Genomic DNA, 18,477 nt, shown 5'->3' with positions numbered 1-18,477 from the left:
CCATATCGGGCTCCTTGCTCAGTGTGGGGCCTGCTTCTCCCTCTGCCTGCTCCCTCCGCTTGTGTTCTCTCTCTCCATCTCTCTCTCTGACAAATAAATAAATAAAATCCTTTAAAAAAAAAAAAAAACGGATTAGTGGTTACCAGAGGTGGGGGACGAGAGGGAAGGTGGTCAAAGGGTACAGACTTCCAGTTATAAATAAGTTCTGGGGATGTAATGTGCAGCATGGTAATGAGAGTTAATCATTCTGTATTGTATTTGTGAAAGTCATGAAGACAGTAGATTTAAAAAATTCTCATCTCGGAATGCCTGGGTGGCTCAGTCGGTTAAGGGTCTGCCTTCGGCTCAGGTCATGATCCCAGGGTCCCGGGATCGAGTCCCACATCGGGCTCCCTGCTCAGCGGGGAGCCGGCTTCTCCCTCTCCCACTCCCCCTGCTTGTGCTCTCTCTCTCTGTCAAATAAATAAAATATTTTTAAAAAAATTCTCATCTCAAGAAAAAAATTGTAACTATGTGAGGTGATGGATGTCAACTCTACTTAATGTGGTAATCATTTTGCAATATATACATATATTAAATCATATTGTATGCCTTTATATCTATTACAATGTTATATGTTAGTTTTATCTCAGTAAAACTGAAAAAAATAAGTCTCAATATAAAACAATCAATGTATTTCTGTATACTAGCAACACACAATTGTAATTGAAATATGTAAAAATGCCATTTACAATAGCATTAAAAAAACATAAAATAAGTAGGGATAAATTTATCAAAATATGTTCAAGATCTATATACTAAGAACTATCAAACATTGGGGAGACAGGTTAACAAAGACCTAAATGGGAATACCAGGCTAACGGATCAAAAGACCCACCCGTAAGATGTCTCTTCTCTCCAGATTGTTCTATAGAATCAACTCAGTCCCATTCAAAATCCCAGCAAGCTTTTTTTAGGTTTTAAAGAAATTGACAAGCTGAGTCTAAAATGTGTATACAAATGCAAAGGACCGGGGTGCCTGGGTGGCTCAGTTGGTTAAGCATCTGCCTTCAGCTCAGGTCATGGTCCCGGGTCCTGGGATCCAGCCCTCATTGGGCTCCCTGTTTGCCGGGGAGTCTGATTCTCTCTCTCCCTCTGCCACACCCCCCACCTCCCACTCTTGCACTCTCTCTCTCTCTCAAATAAATAAAATCTTTAAAAAAAAAACCCTCAATTTTAAAAAACAGGCCAAATATTGAAACAGACACATCACCAAAGAGGATATATGAATGGCAACTAGGCACATGAAAAGATGACTAACATCATTAGTGACTGGGGAAATGAAATGAGATCCTACCACACACCTATTAGAATGGCCAAAAATAACAAAATAAAAAACTGACCACGCAAGTGCTGGAGCGGATGCAAAACGACTGGAACACTCATATTTTGCTTGTGGGAATGCAAAATGGTACAGCCACTTTATATAACAGTTTGTTTTTGTTTTTTAATAGAAATAAATGTACTTACCCCATGACTCAGCAGTCCCATTCCTAGAGACTTGCCCAAGAGGCATGAAAACATATCCACACAAAGACCTGTACATGAATGTTCCAGTAGCTTTATTTAATAATAGCCAAGAAGTGGTGAATGGGTAACCAATTGTGGTATATCCATATAATGGAAACTACTCAGCTATAGAAACTACTGATACACACATCCACATGGAAGAATCTCAAAAGCTTTGGTGAATGATAGAAGCCAGTCCTAAAAGGCTACATACTGTAGGATTCCATTTATATGCCATTCTAGAGAAAGCAACAGAAACCAGATCAACGGTTGCCAGGGTGGCAGTGGGGCACAGGGGAACTTCTGAGGGTGACAGAAATGTCCCATAATCCTAACTGCGGTGGTAGTTATGCTACTACATACATTTGTCTAAACAAACAGAACTGAATATTTAAAAAGCAAATTTTATTGTATCTATATTATTCCTCAAACGTGATTAAAAAAAAAGATTCAATGTGTAGTGCCGTTGACCTTTGCTGCATCCATCCACCTCCGTTTCTTCCCAGTGGGGGAGGGGGCTCCCCAGGGCCTCTGGTTTCTCTGTTCCCTGGCCTCCCTGGGCTGAGCCCTGAGCAGCTCCAGGCCTTCCCCAGCAGAGAGAATGGACAAGACGCCCACCAAGGAGCGGGCCTGGGGTGAGCGCCAGTGGCAGTCCTGTGAGCCCTCCATCCCACCCCCTGATCAGGAGAGGTAGCTCAGGTTCTGCGAGATTCTATTTGAGATTCGAGATTGGGCGCCAGTGCTGGATAAGAGCACACCCCAGTCCTGGGGAGTGCGGGGGCCCTGGATACTCGGAGCCGGTGGCTGCACAGACAGCAGCTGGGCCTTCCTGTCCCCCTCCTGGGTCACCTCCCCCATGCCTTCACAGGCATTCATGAAGAGGGGGGCACCCATTTTCCCCAGGTGGCTGATCCTCACAAAGCTTCATGTGGTACCTCACTTTCTCTCTAGGATACTTGGGGAGTCAAGAGAGGACATTGCTGTTGGTTGATCACCTAAGTCTCTGTCCACCTTGTAGAAAATATTTAATTGAACCCTCATAACAACCACCTGGGGCGCACACTATTATTGGCCTCATTTTACAGATGTGGAAATTGAGGCTGAGGGAAGGAACAAAGTTGAAGTTTAAACTTGTGTGAGGGGGCGCCTGGGTCACTCAGTCGGTTGAGCATCTATCTGCCTTCTGCTCAGGTCATGATCCCAGGATCCTGGGATCGAGCCCTGCATTGGGCTCCCTGCTCAGCGGGGAGTCTGCTTCTCCCTCTGCTGGTGCTCTCTCTCTCTCTCTCAAATAAATAAATAAAATCTTAAAAATTAATTAATTAATTAATTAAAAAACAATAAACCTGTGTGAGCCTGACATCAAAGATGAGGTTTTTGAATACCCCACTGCTTGATGCCATCTCCTAGTTTTGGCTTTCTTTCTGCAGCCCTCCCCCCAAACTCCTCTCCCCCTTCACCCCGAACCCCACACCTTTGCTTCTTAGTCCTCTACCCACGTCCTCACAAATGCAGTCCGTTCCCTGCACACAGACGTCCTTCCGCTCTCTGAATCATGGCTGGCTGTGACGCCAAAGTCCTGCTCTGGCATCGGGAGAGTGGACCTGACTGAATTCAGGCCCAACAGGGCTGACTCACATCTGGGAAGGAAAACCCCAGCGTCAGACAAGGCAAATGAGCAGCGGCCAAGCAGCCAGGCGAGGCCGCCCCTTGGAAGGGCAGCCCGCACCCTCCCAGGGGACCAGAGCAGTGGCCCCCCCCGCTGGAACCTGTTGCCAGTGAGCACAGACACCTGGATTCCTGGCAGCACTCTCCCGGGGGATGGCAGCCGTTCAGCCAGCACAAACCTGGGGAGCAGCTGGTGCGGGGGGAGCATCCCTGCTTCAGGGAGGTGGCTCGGGTTCCCTGCGCTGCCCGCCGGGGAGGAGGCCTGAGGAAGGCACCCCTGCTGCGGTGCCCCAGCCGGCCAACAAGCAAGAGGAGCCCTCCTGCCCCCGCTCCGGGCAGCCTTCAAGGCCTGGCCAGACCCCCACACTGGTCACCTCTCCCCCTGCAGCTGCCTGGCACTTCTGGCTGCCGGCGCTTTGGGCGTCTGGGCCGGCTTGGATATGGGGGCCTCAGACACAGTCCCTCATCCACGTTCAGGATCAGTGTGTGGACCCTACGTAGACGTCCCGTGGAACCGATCGCCGCTGCCAGCTGGGGGCAGGTGGCAGGTGAGGAGCCTGGGGGGGGGAGAGGCAAGGAGGACGGAGCCCCAGGGCACAGCCAGCAAGCCTGGCGAAGGGGGCAGCGGGAAGTAAGTGCGCGTGAGGAGAGCCCAGGACGGCATCTGCGGCGGACTCACAGGGAGGCCGCCTATAGAGCGAGAACGTGGGCGCCGGAGGCATTTACGAGGTCCGGGGCGGCCGAGCTGCCCTCTTGTGTGGCCAAGCGCACAGACTCCGAGCTTCCTGCCTGACCTGCGAGGACCGCCCGGCCCCTTCCCGAGGCGGCCGCCGCAGCCCCTCGCAAGACAGCCGCTGGCGACCCACTTGCCCCAGGCTGCACTCCAAACTCCGTTATCTCCTCCTCCCCTCCCTCCCACCCTCCCCTCTGCTTCCCAGCTCTGGGTCTCCTGTGCTTCCCCTCCCTCCCCTCCTCAGGGCCCTTCCTCTATTCCCGGGTCCTGCCTGCCCTGGGACCTCCAGCTGAAGCTCCACCGCACCCCGGCAGCCTTCCCTGGCCACCCCAGCTTGTGTGACGTCCCTTCGTCCCTTCGTCCCTTTGCCCTGCTCCTCTTGCCTTCTCCGGCGGCTGCGGGCCTGTCCTACGGAACGCAAGCTGCCCCAGTCAATTTAAGGGAACTTAAGGAAAGAGGGGGTTTCCTAGGAGGGCAGGGGACCCTCATGAGCCCAGAGCCAGGATGTGCCCACCCTGGAGGGTAGGGGCCTGCCCCTGCTGCTCCCTCCCACTCCTGAGTGTCCAAGGTCTCCTGTCTCAGCCTCTCTCCTGCGTCTGTGTCTTCCTCCTCCTCAGTTTCCTCTGCTTTGGGCCCAGACATGGATGCCCGGGCTCTGGGCTTCAGAATCTCCCCAGTCTGGCGCTCACAGTGGAACGAGGGCTCCGAGGCCCTACTCCTGCGGGCTGGGGTGGAGAACTGGATTGACCCCTGGGTCAGGCGACTTTCCTGGGTAGGCCTGGAGGCCAGTGGGACAGGGTCACATGACCCCTGAAGGAGCTCGGGCTTTGAGGGGTGTGGTCAAGCCCTCACAGCAGGTACAGGAATGCGAGATGCCTAATAAATGTCGACAGACTTAAGGACTGGCGCCAAGGCTTCAAGCTGGACCTTGTACTTCTGCCCTTCTCTTCCCCAGCGTCCCAGCCACGGACTGACAGCAGCTTTTCCAGAACCAGGTTTGTTTTTCTCACTTGTTTGCAAAGGTGGCCAAGAGGTGCCAGGAAGACCTGAGTCGACGGCAGGCCGGCCACTTCGCAGCTTGGTGAATTTGGGCAGCTAATAAGAGATTTCTGAGGGTCCTCATCTGCAAAGTAGAGATTATGGGAGTAGCCACGTGCCCTTGTGCGGGCAGCTACAGGAGCTACTGGAGCCGAGGGTTGAGCTGAGTGGCCAGCGCGCACGTGGCAGGGACCCTGAGGGGGTATCTTTTCATCATGAAAATTGGAAATCGGGACATTGCGTCCCTGTGTAATTGACAGTGTTACTGCCACATAAAATAGGTACATCTTATAATTAATGGCATCCTAGGTTTGGTGAAATATGGAATCATTACCAGTTGAGCTGATCTGGGGAAAACTGCAATATCTCTGGGTAAAAATGTCCCCACCTGCCACATAGACACAATGTCCCTCCTTCAGCCAACCACCTTTGAGGCCAAAATGAGACCTCATCTGTAGACAGTTTGACAATCACCCATCCCTCCCCGCCCTCCCTCTTGGATGGCACCAACTGGGGGACAAAGGTGGGCTTTGGGCAAACAGGGCCGTCCAGAGCTGGGAGGCTGTTTGTTTATCTGTGGAGGGGGAGGCCTCAGCACTGAGGGCCAAGCAAATATTTGAGGTTATGGATTAACTCACGCCCGGTTCAGGCTGTCATGGCAGTGGGACGGCGACCCTGCAGTTTCTCCCTGGCCCACCCCAGTAAGTCACCTTCATGGCAGGTCTGTGATGGGGGATGGAGGAGGGATGAGCAGATGTGAAGGTCGAATCCTCCAGCCAGGGTTCCAGAGGCTGGCTAGAGCTTGGGCTAATGGGATATCAGGGCTCTGCCATGGGCCGGGCCAGGACGTCGGCTGGCATTCCTCAGGCCTGGGTGCCACAGTCCCCAGGGGCCTTTTTCCCAGACTTGGAGGCAAGTGGAAGTGGTCTGAGGGCTGCCAGGGCCAAAGGACATCGTCAGGGGCAGCTTGGAGCCCAGGACTCCCCATTCTCCCCACCTCACCCCCACCTCTAAACCTAGGGTGTCTGATTTAAACAAATGTCAGAAACAGTCTCTGGGGGAGTCAGTGAAGACAGAAAGTGATGTCAGATGGAGTGGGGGAGGTTGCAGGTGGGGCAGGCAGGCCTAGCCCTCGGGCTTGGAGGCAGTGGAGGGCTCCCTCCTCCTCCGTTTCCAGCCAGCAGGGTTACTTCTGGGGCTTTGTGGGGCACCCGGTAGTTTGGGGCAGGGGTTAAGATTCCAAGCCTGGAGCCACATAGGCCTGGACTCGGATCCTAGCTCTGTCACGTCCTGGTTGTGGGTTTTCAATAAGCTATTTCCCTCCTCTAAGCTTCAATGTGACCACCCTCTATGAAATGGGGTGATGACATTAATACCTCCCTCGTGGGCGTTATGAGTTTTAACTGAGATAATAAAAGCTAATATTTCCTGAGCATTTGCTGTATACAAACCCCGTCTTAAGAGCATTATGTGGGTTAACTCATTTAATTCTCACAATAACCCTATAAGGCAGAAACACAGTTTTTCTAACCAGGAAACTGAGGCATGGAACAGTTAGGTATCTTGCCCAGTGTTGCTGTCCCAGAGCTGGGATTTGCACCAAGTGGTCTGACTTTGGTGTCCTGCCTTCTGAACCATGTATAAATTGCTTGAAAAACGCCATGAATGTCTGATAAATGTTAGTTATGCCTCTCAGCCTGGCCATTAGATCAGCAAAGCACCACCCCCTGACCCTCAAAGAACAGGGCAAGAGAGGACACCTGCCATGGCCCTTTTGTGCTGAGTCCCCTTTGATCTTCCCCAGGACTCCGTGCCCTTTCCACTTTTTCTCTTCAGCCCTCCGATGCTGGGCAGCTGCTGTGATCCTAGCCCCACACAGGCAAGGACACTGAGGCACCAGCGGCTGTCCGTCTAGTGAACAGGGACCCCCAGCCCCAGCCACAGCCCTTGCAGTCAGCTCCCATCTGGCGCCGGGGCGGCAGGCAGAGCAGGGGCCGGTGGGGCTGTTGGAAGCTCAGAAGTCCTCCTCAGACAGGTGGCAGCAACTCCAGAATGTGGCAGCTCGCAAGCCTCTTACTGTTGGTGACCATCTGGGGAACTTCCGGCACACCAGTTCCTCCTGGTAAGGCCACTGTCCCCCTTCCCTGGGGCCCTCGGGGTCCTCACGAGGCCCTCTCTGGTGCCGCACGAGGCCCCCACCCCGTGCAGCATCTCTTCTGAGCCTCAGTGTGACACGAGAGGCACCGTGGGGAGGAACTGCCTGACAGTCCCCTGTTGGAATCCAGCAGCTGCCCCCGCTGGGCAGGGGCCGGGGAGGGGGGGGTACTGTGACGACAGAGTACTGTGGTGACCTCAAGGAGCCCCCGGGGTGTGGGCATGTCCTGAAGCTCCTTCCTCCAGTCTGGGAGTGCCCCACACAGTCCCCTGGGCCTTTCCCCTCCACCCACCCAGTCCCGTAAGTGCCAAAGCTGGGCCTGGCCAGCACCCACGCCGCTGCAGGGCAGCCTATCCTCCAAGGCTCGAGTGCAGGGACTGCCCCGCTCCACCCTTCCCTTGCCGCCTCCCCCCCCTCCCCCCCCCCCCCCCCCCCCCCCCCGCCGCCAACAGGAGGAAGCCAGGGTGCCTGGGAGGTCTGAGGGGGAATGAGCTGCCAGTACCTTCCAGCAGGCCCTGCCCCGAGGCTCCTTGAGGCGCACCAGCTGCTGCTATAGCATTTGAGCCCCTTCCTGAGCTTCTGGAGCTTTGAGACAGGGCTGCCGTCCTCCTGGTCTGCCCGCCAGAGGGGAAGGCAGGGGAAATGCTCCACTCGGGGGAGGCCAAGGAGGGGAGCGGAGGGAGGCAGGACAGCGGCAAGATAGGGTTGTACAGGGGGACTCGAGAACAACAAGACAGAGTGAACCTTGCAGGCCTGGTAATAACCCCAACATCCAGCCAACACGCGTCCCTGGGTGCTCATTCCTAGGTCAGACACTGCGCGGCTTGGCACCATTATCTCATCCTCAGGGTTGCGCGAAGAAACTGAAGTTTAGAGAGGCAAAGGCACTGGCTCAAGGTCACACAGAGGTCAGGCTGGGTCCAAAGGGAGGGCTGTCTGTCCAGCGCATGTACTCTGAATGGCCAAGTCTCCTGTCTTCCAAGGCTGGCCATCTGCTGTGTGTGGAGGAAGAGAGCAGAGGAGCAGGGGAGCCTTAAGGCCTGAGGGCCCAAGACAAAAATATCTCCTGGGACTCACCACAGAGTGGCCCCCACCCCAGGCCCCTCCCCCCAATGAGCTTCCCCTCCCCCCCAACCAGACTCAGTGTTCTCCAGCAGCAAGAGGGCCCACCAGGTTCTGCGGATCCACAAGCGTGCCAACTCCTTCCTAGAGGAGATCCGGGCAGGCAGCCTGGAGCGGGAGTGCATAGAGGAGATCTGTGACTTCGAGGAGGCCCAGGAGATTTTCCAAAATGTGGATGACACAGTAAGGCCATCTGGCTGGGTGCAGAGGACGAGCCTCAGGGGCAGGCTGGTGGCCAGCAGGGGTCTGGAGGAGCAAGCTGGGGCCCCACTGCTAAGGCCCTCTTAGGAGTCCGGGGAGGCAGTGGGCACCAGCCCCTTCTCCATCCAGCTCGCTCGGGGGGGCGGGGGGGTGCGAGTGGAATGAAGAGGACGCTGGCCCTACGGTCTTGGTCAGGGCACATGTGACTGCAAGGAACAGAACTCTGCAATTAGCTCCAGGAATAGGGAGTTTGGGGAAGCTGGGATTCCCAACAACCCCACTGGAGGAAGTTCAGCCCGTCCTCTGCCCACAACTGGCCACTGCTGCGTCCCCCTGTTCTCTGTGACCAAAATGCCACCCTCTCTGCTTCCAGCCAAGCACTTGCCGGTCAGGGGCTGTGTGACCCAAGACTCCCTGATGTCTATCTATATACACTCCCTCTGTGCCTCAGTTCAAATTCTCGAGAGGCAAAATCTGATTGCTCAGGGAATCAGAGGGAAGAGTTCATGTCCACTCTGGCTCCCAGGGCCCCGTGGTGGCAGCGCTGAGGTGGAAGGATGGACTGGGAAAGGAGGTGGCTATCCGATACAAGGCTCGGACCCACTCCATCCCCAAGGGCTTACTTGAGCTACTAGGACCAGAAGTTGTGCTGTTACCTGGGGTCCCCTTCTAAGCTGTCTATAGGGATGCCCTTCCTTCCAAGGCTAAGGGGGGAACTCTGGTCTGCCTTTTCAGCGGCTACCTCCTTGCCTAGATCCCCACTGCCTCTTTTCCCAAATGCGCTCCTCAACAGATGCCCATCCCTGCTCAGCGGGAAGCCTGCTTCTCCCTCTGCCCCTCCCCCTGCTTGTGTTCCCTCTCTCGCTGTGTCTCTCTCTGTCAAATAAATAAAATCTTAAAAAAAAAAAAAAAACAGATGCCCAAAGGACTTTCTGCAGCCACAGTCTGAGCAGCTTACCCTAAGTTCTCCCAGGCCCAGCAGGGCAGGGCCACTGCTAAAGGGACCATCAGGCTGGATGGTCCCAGACCAGCAGCAGCAGCAGGGCCTCAGCTGGACAAGCAGACCTTCTAAATCAGCAATCAACTTCTAACCAACAAGGTCTCCACTTTGAGAACATGGCTCAGGGAAAGATCACATCCATGAGAGGTCCAGAGAAGCCTAAAGGAGTGTTGGAGGCTGGAAGGAGGCAGAGCAGCTGGGTGGGAGATTTGGGTCCCTTCCAGTGTAAAGGCTGTTGTGGTCACAGACCGTCCAGAGAGCAAGCTTCCAGCCGCATTGGGGGGGGGGGGGCGGGAGGTGCCTGGGATGTGGGGTGGAGATGGGCAGCAGGGGGCAAGGAGGACTGTAGGCCTGCTCAGAGTGCAGTTGCCCCAGCGGCTGGCAACAAGCAGGGGTAGACCCCTCTTTGTCCAGAAGCCCTTCCCTCCCCAGACTCAGGAGGCGCCCCTGGGCTCCCCATATACTTATACATGGGAGGATGGCCTCTGACCCTGTCCCTTTTCTCCACAGCTGACCTACTGGTCCAAGTACATCGGTGAGTGCGCTCTAGATCCCGGGCTGCGGTGCCCCTAACACCCTCGGGTTCTTTGGGCCGCTGCAGGGACGGGGAGGGGGCTGGCGGCACCAGTGACGCCCCTCCTCCCATGTCGCAGACGGGGACCAGTGTGCGGCCCTACCCCCGGAGCACCCGTGCGACAGCCCGTGCTGCGGGCACGGCACGTGCATCGACGGCATCAGCGCCTTCCGCTGCTACTGCGGCCTGGGCTGGGAGGGTCGCTTCTGCCGGCACGGTGAGAGGGCCGGCCGCGGAGGGGGCCGGGGGGCGGGCCGGGGGCCCGGGGCGCGGGGCGGGCCGGGGGCCGGGACGCGCCGCGCCACCGTGCGCTCCCCGCGCCTCGTCCCCGGTCCGCCCAGAGGTGAGCTACTTCAACTGCTCGGTGGACAACGGCGGCTGCGCGCACCACTGCCTGGAAGGGGAGGGCCGGCGCCGCTGCAGCTGCGCGCCGGGCTACAGGCTGGGGGACGACCACCTGCAGTGCGAGCCCACAGGTTAGCCCCCTGCCCAACCATCCCAGGGGTGGGGGCGGCACCGGGAGGCTCCCAGAGAGGGGGCGAGGAGGCGGGCCGCCAGGTAGCTCATCTCCCAAACTCTGAGCGGGTGTAGGGGGTCAGGCCTCCAGCATCTTCCTCCATCTACCTTGGATGGCTTTATTTTCTGAAGACACCTTGTCTAGCCTGGCATCCCATTTCCTCTTTTACCTCTGGCTTCTCTGAGGAGAGACAGGAACCATGAGTCTGCCTTTTTCTTATACCTTTTAATTTTTATCAACTTTGTATATGTCCTAGGAAGTGAGAATTTTACAACTCTTATCATGAATTTCAGCAGGTTGCTCCTCAGTGTGGGTCTTTTGTTATTCGTTGTACAAGGCCCTTGATGGACCCTTTTCATGTGGAAATTCCTATCTACTGCCTCAGGCACGTTTCCTTAGTTATTTCTTTGATATCCTCCCCCTGCTGTCTCTATTGTCGCCTCCTGGACCTCCTGTTACTCATATCTCTTTCCTCGGGACTGCCCCTCTAGGTTTATTATCACTTCTGTTTTCCATCGCTTTGACTTCATGTTCGTCTTTCAGGGAACCTTCCACAATGTTATATTCCAACCCTTTTACTGGGAAGAAATGTCTAACTTTTTATTTTGAAATAGAGATTCACAGGAACTTACAAGGAAATGCCTGTGGACCAGCTGGCCTGGGGGCTTTCCTGAGAGGCCCTTGGAAAGCCCAGGTCACTGGCAGAACCCCTACTGCCCAGCTCCTCAGGTCTCTAGGCCGTGTCCTGAGAGGAATCCTCCAGGCTCATGTTAGAGTGGGCACAGCCTGCCTTCCAGCCCCCTGGAGCAGAGTAGGGAAGAGGAGCTGGCGTCTGCCCAGTCTGCAGATACCTGTGTGACTCCCTCTGGTCAGCCTTGCATGTGGCTGGAGCCCCAGATCACAGTCTCTGGCTCACCCTGTGCAGAGAAGACACCTGTGGTCTTTTGCAGGGCTTAGAGAGGAGAGTCAGGCCACTGGGCGCCAGGGATAGAGGTCTAGGGCTCTAGCAGTTTCGCTTCCAAACTCAACATTCCTGTCTGTAGTCCCAACCTACACTGTGTCCTTCAGAAGCACTGAGGCTTCTGGGGGGTTCTGTAACAAAAGCAGTCTGCTGCTGGAATCCCCTATTACTGGCTGAGGTTTTCACTTTCTCAGTCAGCCAAGTCAGTTACCATGTCCAGCTTCTGGAGTTTTGTTGCTGTTGTCTGCCTCTATTCTCTGCCGCTATGCAATTGCCCTGCTGATGGTTGCCCACTGCTCCTACAACAAGTCTAAAGCTCTCAACCTCGCATGCATGGTCCATCATGAGCAGATGCTGGAAGCCCTCCCAGCCCTCAGTTCTCTGTCCTGTGCTCTCTCCTCTTGGCAGAGGACCTCACGACCATGCTCAGAGCTACTTTGGGGGCTCTCCAGGAATGCCCACCACTTCCTCCCCATAATTTCTTACCTGTGTTAAGAGCTTGGTGGCATCCCAGCATGAGACTTTACTTATGTACCTCAGGGATTACTCCCAGCAGCCCTGGGTATACTGAACTCTGAGAAGTTTAATCTGTCCAAGGACACACAGATAGGTAGTGATGCTGCTTGGTGTGGCTCTTACCATTAGGTGGCACTGTTTGTTGACTGACTCACTAACCCAAGGGGATTGGCAGGTTACTGGAATTGGGTGCCTCAGCATCTCCTATCCCTTTACCCCTACAATGGAGCAAACTGGCCTGCAGGCAGGAAGTAGACAAAGATGGGAGGGCAGTCTTGGGGAGTAGTGCCTGGCAGGAACTCACTTGCTTCCCCCTATCTTCAGTGAAGTTCCCTTGTGGGAAGCCAGGGAAGCGACTGGAGAAGAAGCGCAAGCACTTGAAACGTGACACAAACCAAACTGACCAAGTAGATCCAAGGCTCGTCAATGGGAAGGAGACCAAATGGGGAGAGAGCCCCTGGCAGGTGAGAGGAGAAGCAGCTGTTCAGCAGTTGGGTCAGGAATCACTGAGCCCCTGCGGGGAGTTCCTGGTCAGGATGCACAGATGGAGAGAGGAAATGCTGCCTTCACTTGGGACAGGGGGCTGTGCTAATGGTGAAGCAGTTTCAGGGAAAGCTGGGGGTACCTGACGGCAGAGTAGTGGTCAGGGGCATGGGGCAGATGTGCAGGAAGGTGAGTCATAGTTTTAACAAAGAGCTGGAAAGATAATGCACTGCTGGTGGCATTCTAGGCAGAGGTCTTGCCAATGGGAGAGGTGTTTTGCTTGGGAGAGAGCTGGGAGGGAGGGTTGACCCTGAGGTACCTCTCCAGACTCACCATGGGAACTAACACTTTTATTTGGTCCCAGGCACTGGGTGGGTGGGGGGGTACGGAAATCAATAAGCAGGGGATTGGCAGGCCTTGGGGAGCTCATAGATCCTGGGAGGGTCAGGCCCATAAACAAGCCGCTCAATGGGACCAAAGCCAGGATGGCCAGTGGGATAGGGGCTTATGGAACCCTGAGGGGGATACTCAACGCAGCCTGCAGGCTTCAAAGGCTTCTCAGAGGACTTGAGTCCCAGCCTGAGCCCCAAGGGTGAGCAGAACTCTCTGGGTGCTGCTAAGGATGACTATAGCAACAGCATGGGCAAAGGCAAGGAGATGCCCTCCAACCATCCAACTCTGTAAGACACACAAAAATAGAAAGTGCCAGCCAAGGACTGTAAGTCCACGCCTGTGTGACCAGGGAACCCAGGAAAGACCTAGCTACGCAGCCAGTGCCTCAGGCTTGAGAACCATGTGGGGCTGTGCCGAGAGCCGCAGGCCCTGACTTGGAGTTGTCACAGGTAGGCTTGTGACGTCACTGCCCACTCCCATTCCAGGTGATCCTGCTGGACTCAAAGAAGAAGCTGGCCTGCGGGGCAGTGCTCATCCACACCTCCTGGGTGCTGACAGCGGCCCACTGCATGGAGGACTCAAAGAAGCTCATCGTCAGGCTTGGTGCGTGCTGGAGCGGGCAGGAGGGGGCCGCCAGAGGCCTCCGGGAGGGGTGGCACCAGACAGGCTAGCCAGGTTTGGGGACCCTCGTCTTTGGGGTGCTTGAGCAAGAGGCTGCTTAAGGTCCCATGGAGGGTGTCTGGGGAGAAGAGGCCTATGTGCTCCCTCCAGCCACTCTTAGGGTGAAATTTTAGACACAGTGGCCCCTGGTGTTTGGCAGGTAGGGGATTCTCTTCACATCTGGTGCCCAGGCGCTTACAGACATGTGTTTGCAAAGTGAGGGGGTCCCACTCACATAGCCGGCTGTGTGTGTGGACCTCCAGCACCCTTGGTGAGGAGACTCCCAAGGCTTCTTTCTACATGGCCTGGCCTCAGGGCCATGCTTCGCACAGACTGACGAGAACAGAGCTGAGCAGTCCAGGGCCACAAACCTGGGCCCCACTCTACCAAGTTCTGGAGGGGGCTCTCCCCATTGTGTAGGCAGAAAAGAAGGAGAAGATGTCTTGAGAATGAGCAAATTCATATTCCCTACGATTACCTCCAGCACGGGCAATGGCCAGTGGCCTCCCGTGGCACTCGGTTTAGGATTTCCAACTCCACCCCCCCCCCGCCCCCGTCACTGCCCCTGCCCCTGCAGCAGCCATCAGCCTTGCTGGAGAGGATCTTGTCTCCTGTGTGTGATCCAGATCTTCCCTGGCAGAGCCTGTGGGTCCTCCCTGGGTCTTGCTGCTCTTGCCCTGACCCCATCGTGGCTTGTCACTACCTTGCTCTCGGGCCAGCACTGCTAGATGAGAGTTGTGTCTCTCCACTGCAGTTGCTCCACGTTCCCTTTGGGGCTCTGGTGTGTGTCCTGGGCTTCCCTGCTGACTGCCCACTGCTGCTTACTTGCCAGGCCTCGCTGCTCCGTCTGGGAGTGAGTACCAAATTCCAACCAGCATTCGGCCCCCTTAGGCCTGACACCACAGCCGTTACCACTGGCAGGGATCTGAGGCACAGACTTATGGCACTCGTGACAGTGCCTGGGAGACACAGCGACCACTCCCGGTGTGGACCCACTGGCCCCAAAGCACTCTAACCGCTCCTCTGCCCCACAGGGGAGTATGACCTGCGGCGCTGGGAGAAGTGGGAGATGGATGTGGACATCAAGGAGATCCTCGTGCACCCCAACTACAGCAAAAGCACCACGGACAATGACATCGCGCTGCTCCGCCTGGCCCAGCCCGCTATCCTCTCACAGACCATTGTGCCCATCTGCCTCCCAGACAGTGGCCTTGCAGAGCGCGAACTCACCCAGGTGGGCCAGGAGACCGTGGTGACCGGCTGGGGCTATCGCAGCGAGACCAAAAGAAACCGTACCTTCGTCCTCAACTTCATCAATATCCCCGTGGCCCCACACAATGAGTGCATCCAGGCCATGCACAACATGATCTCTGAGAACATGCTGTGCGCAGGCATCCTTGGGGACTCACGGGATGCCTGTGAGGGTGACAGTGGGGGGCCTATGGTTGCATCCTTCCGTGGCACCTGGTTCCTGGTGGGCCTGGTGAGCTGGGGCGAGGGCTGCGGGCGCCTCCACAATTACGGCATATACACTAAAGTCAGCCGCTACCTTGACTGGATCCACGGCCACATTAGAGCTGAGGAGGCCTCCCCCGAGAACCAGGTACCTTAGCATCCCTCAGGCTTGTGTCCGAACCCCAGAGGCCACTCGTGGAATGGGGGCTGGATTACTGAATGGCAATATTTGAGACATTAAAGGGGACATGTAACATGCACACCAGCTACAGTTCTGTCTGTCTTTGTGTCCCTTTTCTGCGCTGTTCTGGAGGGAAGTAACGTTTGTGGAGCATCTACTGCATTTCTCACACTTTATGAACACAATCTTATTTAACTTCTGAAACAACTCTGTGGGGTGGGGAAGAGTAGGTCCAAGTTTGGTAAAGTCTGAGGCCAATAACATTTGGAGGGGGCTCTCTATATGAAAAAGCATAAAAAATGTGCCTATAGGGGCGCCTGGGTGGCTCAGTTGGTTGAGCGACTGCCTTCGGCTCAGGTCATGATCCTGGAGTCCCTGGATCGAGTCCCACATCGGGCTCCCTGCTCGGCAGGGAGTCTGCTTCTCCCTCTGACTCTCCCCCCTCTCATGTGCTGTCTCTCTCATTCTCTCTCTCTCAAATAAATAAATAAAATCTTTAAAAAAAAAAAAAATGTGCCTATAAAACTGTGAGAGCTCCTCCCAGGGTCTTGGAAGGAGCCCACACGAAACAGAGATATGGAGGCCAGAGCTTTACGGCAAACCCAACAATGAAGGGAGAGGTTTTGAGCTCATATTACAGAGGAAGAAACTGAAGTTCAGGAGTGTTTACATGGTAGAACCAGGATTCCAAGTCTAGGTCTGACTCCCAAACCACTGTGCCCCTGTCTGTTCTTGGAGGGCAGCTGTGTTGAACACCTGCTGGGTATAGAGGCCATTATCAGTCCAGTGGAGGAAGTAGCCAGAGACCAAGAAGGTGTTGGTTCAGCTCAGCATGAGCTCACAGTGTAGTTGGGGAAGCTGTTTAAGGACAATGTCACACAATCATGAACAGCAGTAAGCAAGAAGTTCTGTCTTGACCCAGCCTTCTAGGCACAACTGGATGAGACAGAGAAAGAAGTAAGGATATACCTGATAAAAAGGGATAGAGGTGAGACAAGCTGAGACAATTAGCTGAAAGTCATACAAGTCATCTAACTCTGTGTGGCCTTGGCCAAGTCATTCTCTTCTCTGGGCATCAGTAAAATAAAGGGATTAAATGAAAGCAGTGGTTCTCAATCCTATCTATACATTTGAACCCCCTGGGGAACTTTCACAAACATCTACCTCCAGTTGCACCCTCAGAGACTCTGGTTTAACTGTTTTAGAGTAGGGGACCCAGACACTGGTATTTTAAAAACTCCCTAGGTCATTTAAAAGTGTGACTGGGGTTAAAAGCCACTAGACCAGATGGTCTTTAAGGGCCATTTCTGCTTGGATAGGTGCTAGTTCCAAGCGTCAGGACCAATGAGAATGAAGACCAGCAATCTCAGAAAGGATAGCACAAGTGAGTTAATAGTGAAGGAGGCCCTGACTTGGGATTATACCCAGCTTGTCAGAACCACAGCTGCTAATTACAGACCAGAGAGCTACCAGGACCCATGGAGTTATCTATGTGCAACCACAAGAGAAGAGGTGTGCCTGAGAAGGGGCCTGCCAAATTCATCTCCTAACAGACCCAGGAAAAGCATAGATGGGACAGCTAGGAACTGGGAAGAAGTCAGGTCCAGGGTTGGAACCACCTCCCCATTAGTGCATTGTGCCAGTGTCCCTGACACTTGCAGTGGGACATAATGGATTGAGAGAGTGACAGCATGCTGGATGTCTTTGCACCAGCTGAGCTTCCTGTAAAGACAGTTAACTAGCATGGGTGAGAAAACTCTGGTATGACAGCATGAGGAGATCTACTGACCTGCTCCCTAGTGAAACAAGTGAAAATTATAAAAACAAATATTTAAAGTCTCTGGAAATGGTCCTAAAGGCAAACAAAACAAGAACAAAGATACATCTTTTAAACACACACAAGAAAACTTGATCTGTCCAACAGAAAACAAAGAAGGAGAATAAAAATAAATAAGGAGCCCACATATATACATTTCATTCCTATATAACAATGAACATGTGCAAATCAAAATTAAAAACACAATACCACTTCCAACCACCCTCAAGAAAATGAAGTACTTAGATATAAATTAAACACACAACTATGGCCATCTGATTTTTTACAAAGCTGCAAAAGCAATTCAGTGGAGGAAGGAGAGATTTTCAACCCATGAAGCTGGTACCGTTGGGCATCTGTAGGCCAAAAAATGAAACCCAATCTAAGTCTCACACCTTATACAAAAAGTAAATCAAAATGGACATAAACTATAAAATGAGACAAGAAGCAAGTATAGTTAATGGAAACTATGGAATAAGATGGAAATAATAATAAATATAATTAGGTTAAACTTACCAATTAAAAGAGAGAAGTCACATGGACCAGATATATTCAGAACATATCATCCTAAAGCAGCAGAATAAACATTCTTTTCAAGTGCACATGGAACATTCTCCAGAATAGATCACGTACTGGGTCATGAATCAGCCTTCAACAATACAAAAAGATTTAGATCATACCATGCATATTTTCAACCACAGCATTATGAAACTTGAAGTCAACCACAAGAAAAAATTTGGAAAGACCGCAAATACATGGAAGTTAAAGAAAATCCTACTAAAGAATGAATGGGTTGGGGCGCCTGGGTGGCTCAGTCATTAGGCGTCTACCTTCGGCTCAGGTCATGATCCCAGGGTCCTGGGATTGAGTCCCGCATCGGGCTCCCTGCTCCACGGGAAGCCTGTTTCTCCCTCTCCCACTCCCCCTGCTTGTGTTCCCTCTTTCACTGTGTCTCTCTCTGTCAAATAATCAACCAGCAAGTTAAAGAAGAAATTTTTTAAAAATGTATTGAAGCAGATGAAAATGAAAATATGACAGTCCAAAACCTTTGGGATGCAGCAAGGACGGTCCTAAGAGGGAAGTATACTGCAATATAGGCCTAACTCAAGAAGCAAGAAAAGTCTCAAATATACAACCTATACACCTAAAGGAGCTGGAAAAGGAACAGCAAATAAAGCCTAAAACCAGCAGAAGAGGGGAAATAATTAAGATTAGAGCAGAAATAAATGATATATAAACAAACAAACAAAACCAGAACAGATCAACAAAACCAGGAGTTGGTTCTTTGAAAGAATTAATAAAATTGATAAACCCCTAGCCAGACTTATAAAAAAGAAAAGAGAAGGGATCCAAATAAATAAAATCACAAATGAAAGAGACAGATCACAACCAACACCACAAAAATACAAACAATTACAAGAGAATATTATGAAAAATTACAGCCAATAAACTGAGC

The 18,477-nt window shown here is 53.4% G+C and overlaps 1 protein-coding gene across 1 annotated transcript; it reads left to right on the top strand.

The window, feature by feature from the left end:
- Positions 1-4,353: 4,353 nt before the first annotated feature.
- On the top strand, positions 4,354-15,694 carry PROC (protein C, inactivator of coagulation factors Va and VIIIa). The gene is made up of 9 exons (XM_036092902.2): positions 4,354-4,944; positions 7,023-7,109; positions 8,281-8,447; positions 9,976-10,000; positions 10,119-10,256; positions 10,381-10,515; positions 12,358-12,497; positions 13,395-13,512; positions 14,604-15,694. Exons 1-9 carry the CDS (start codon positions 4,833-4,835, stop codon positions 15,179-15,181), a joined length of 1,500 nt encoding a protein of 499 aa, XP_035948795.2. The 5' UTR covers positions 4,354-4,832; the 3' UTR covers positions 15,182-15,694.
- The last annotated feature ends 2,783 nt before the right edge of the window (positions 15,695-18,477 follow it).

Source organism: Halichoerus grypus, chromosome 4, assembly GCF_964656455.1.
Source record: "Halichoerus grypus chromosome 4, mHalGry1.hap1.1, whole genome shotgun sequence".
In the NCBI taxonomy this organism is placed as follows: Eukaryota; Metazoa; Chordata; class Mammalia; order Carnivora; family Phocidae; genus Halichoerus; species Halichoerus grypus.
This window is presented reverse-complemented; position numbering and strand designations above follow the sequence as displayed.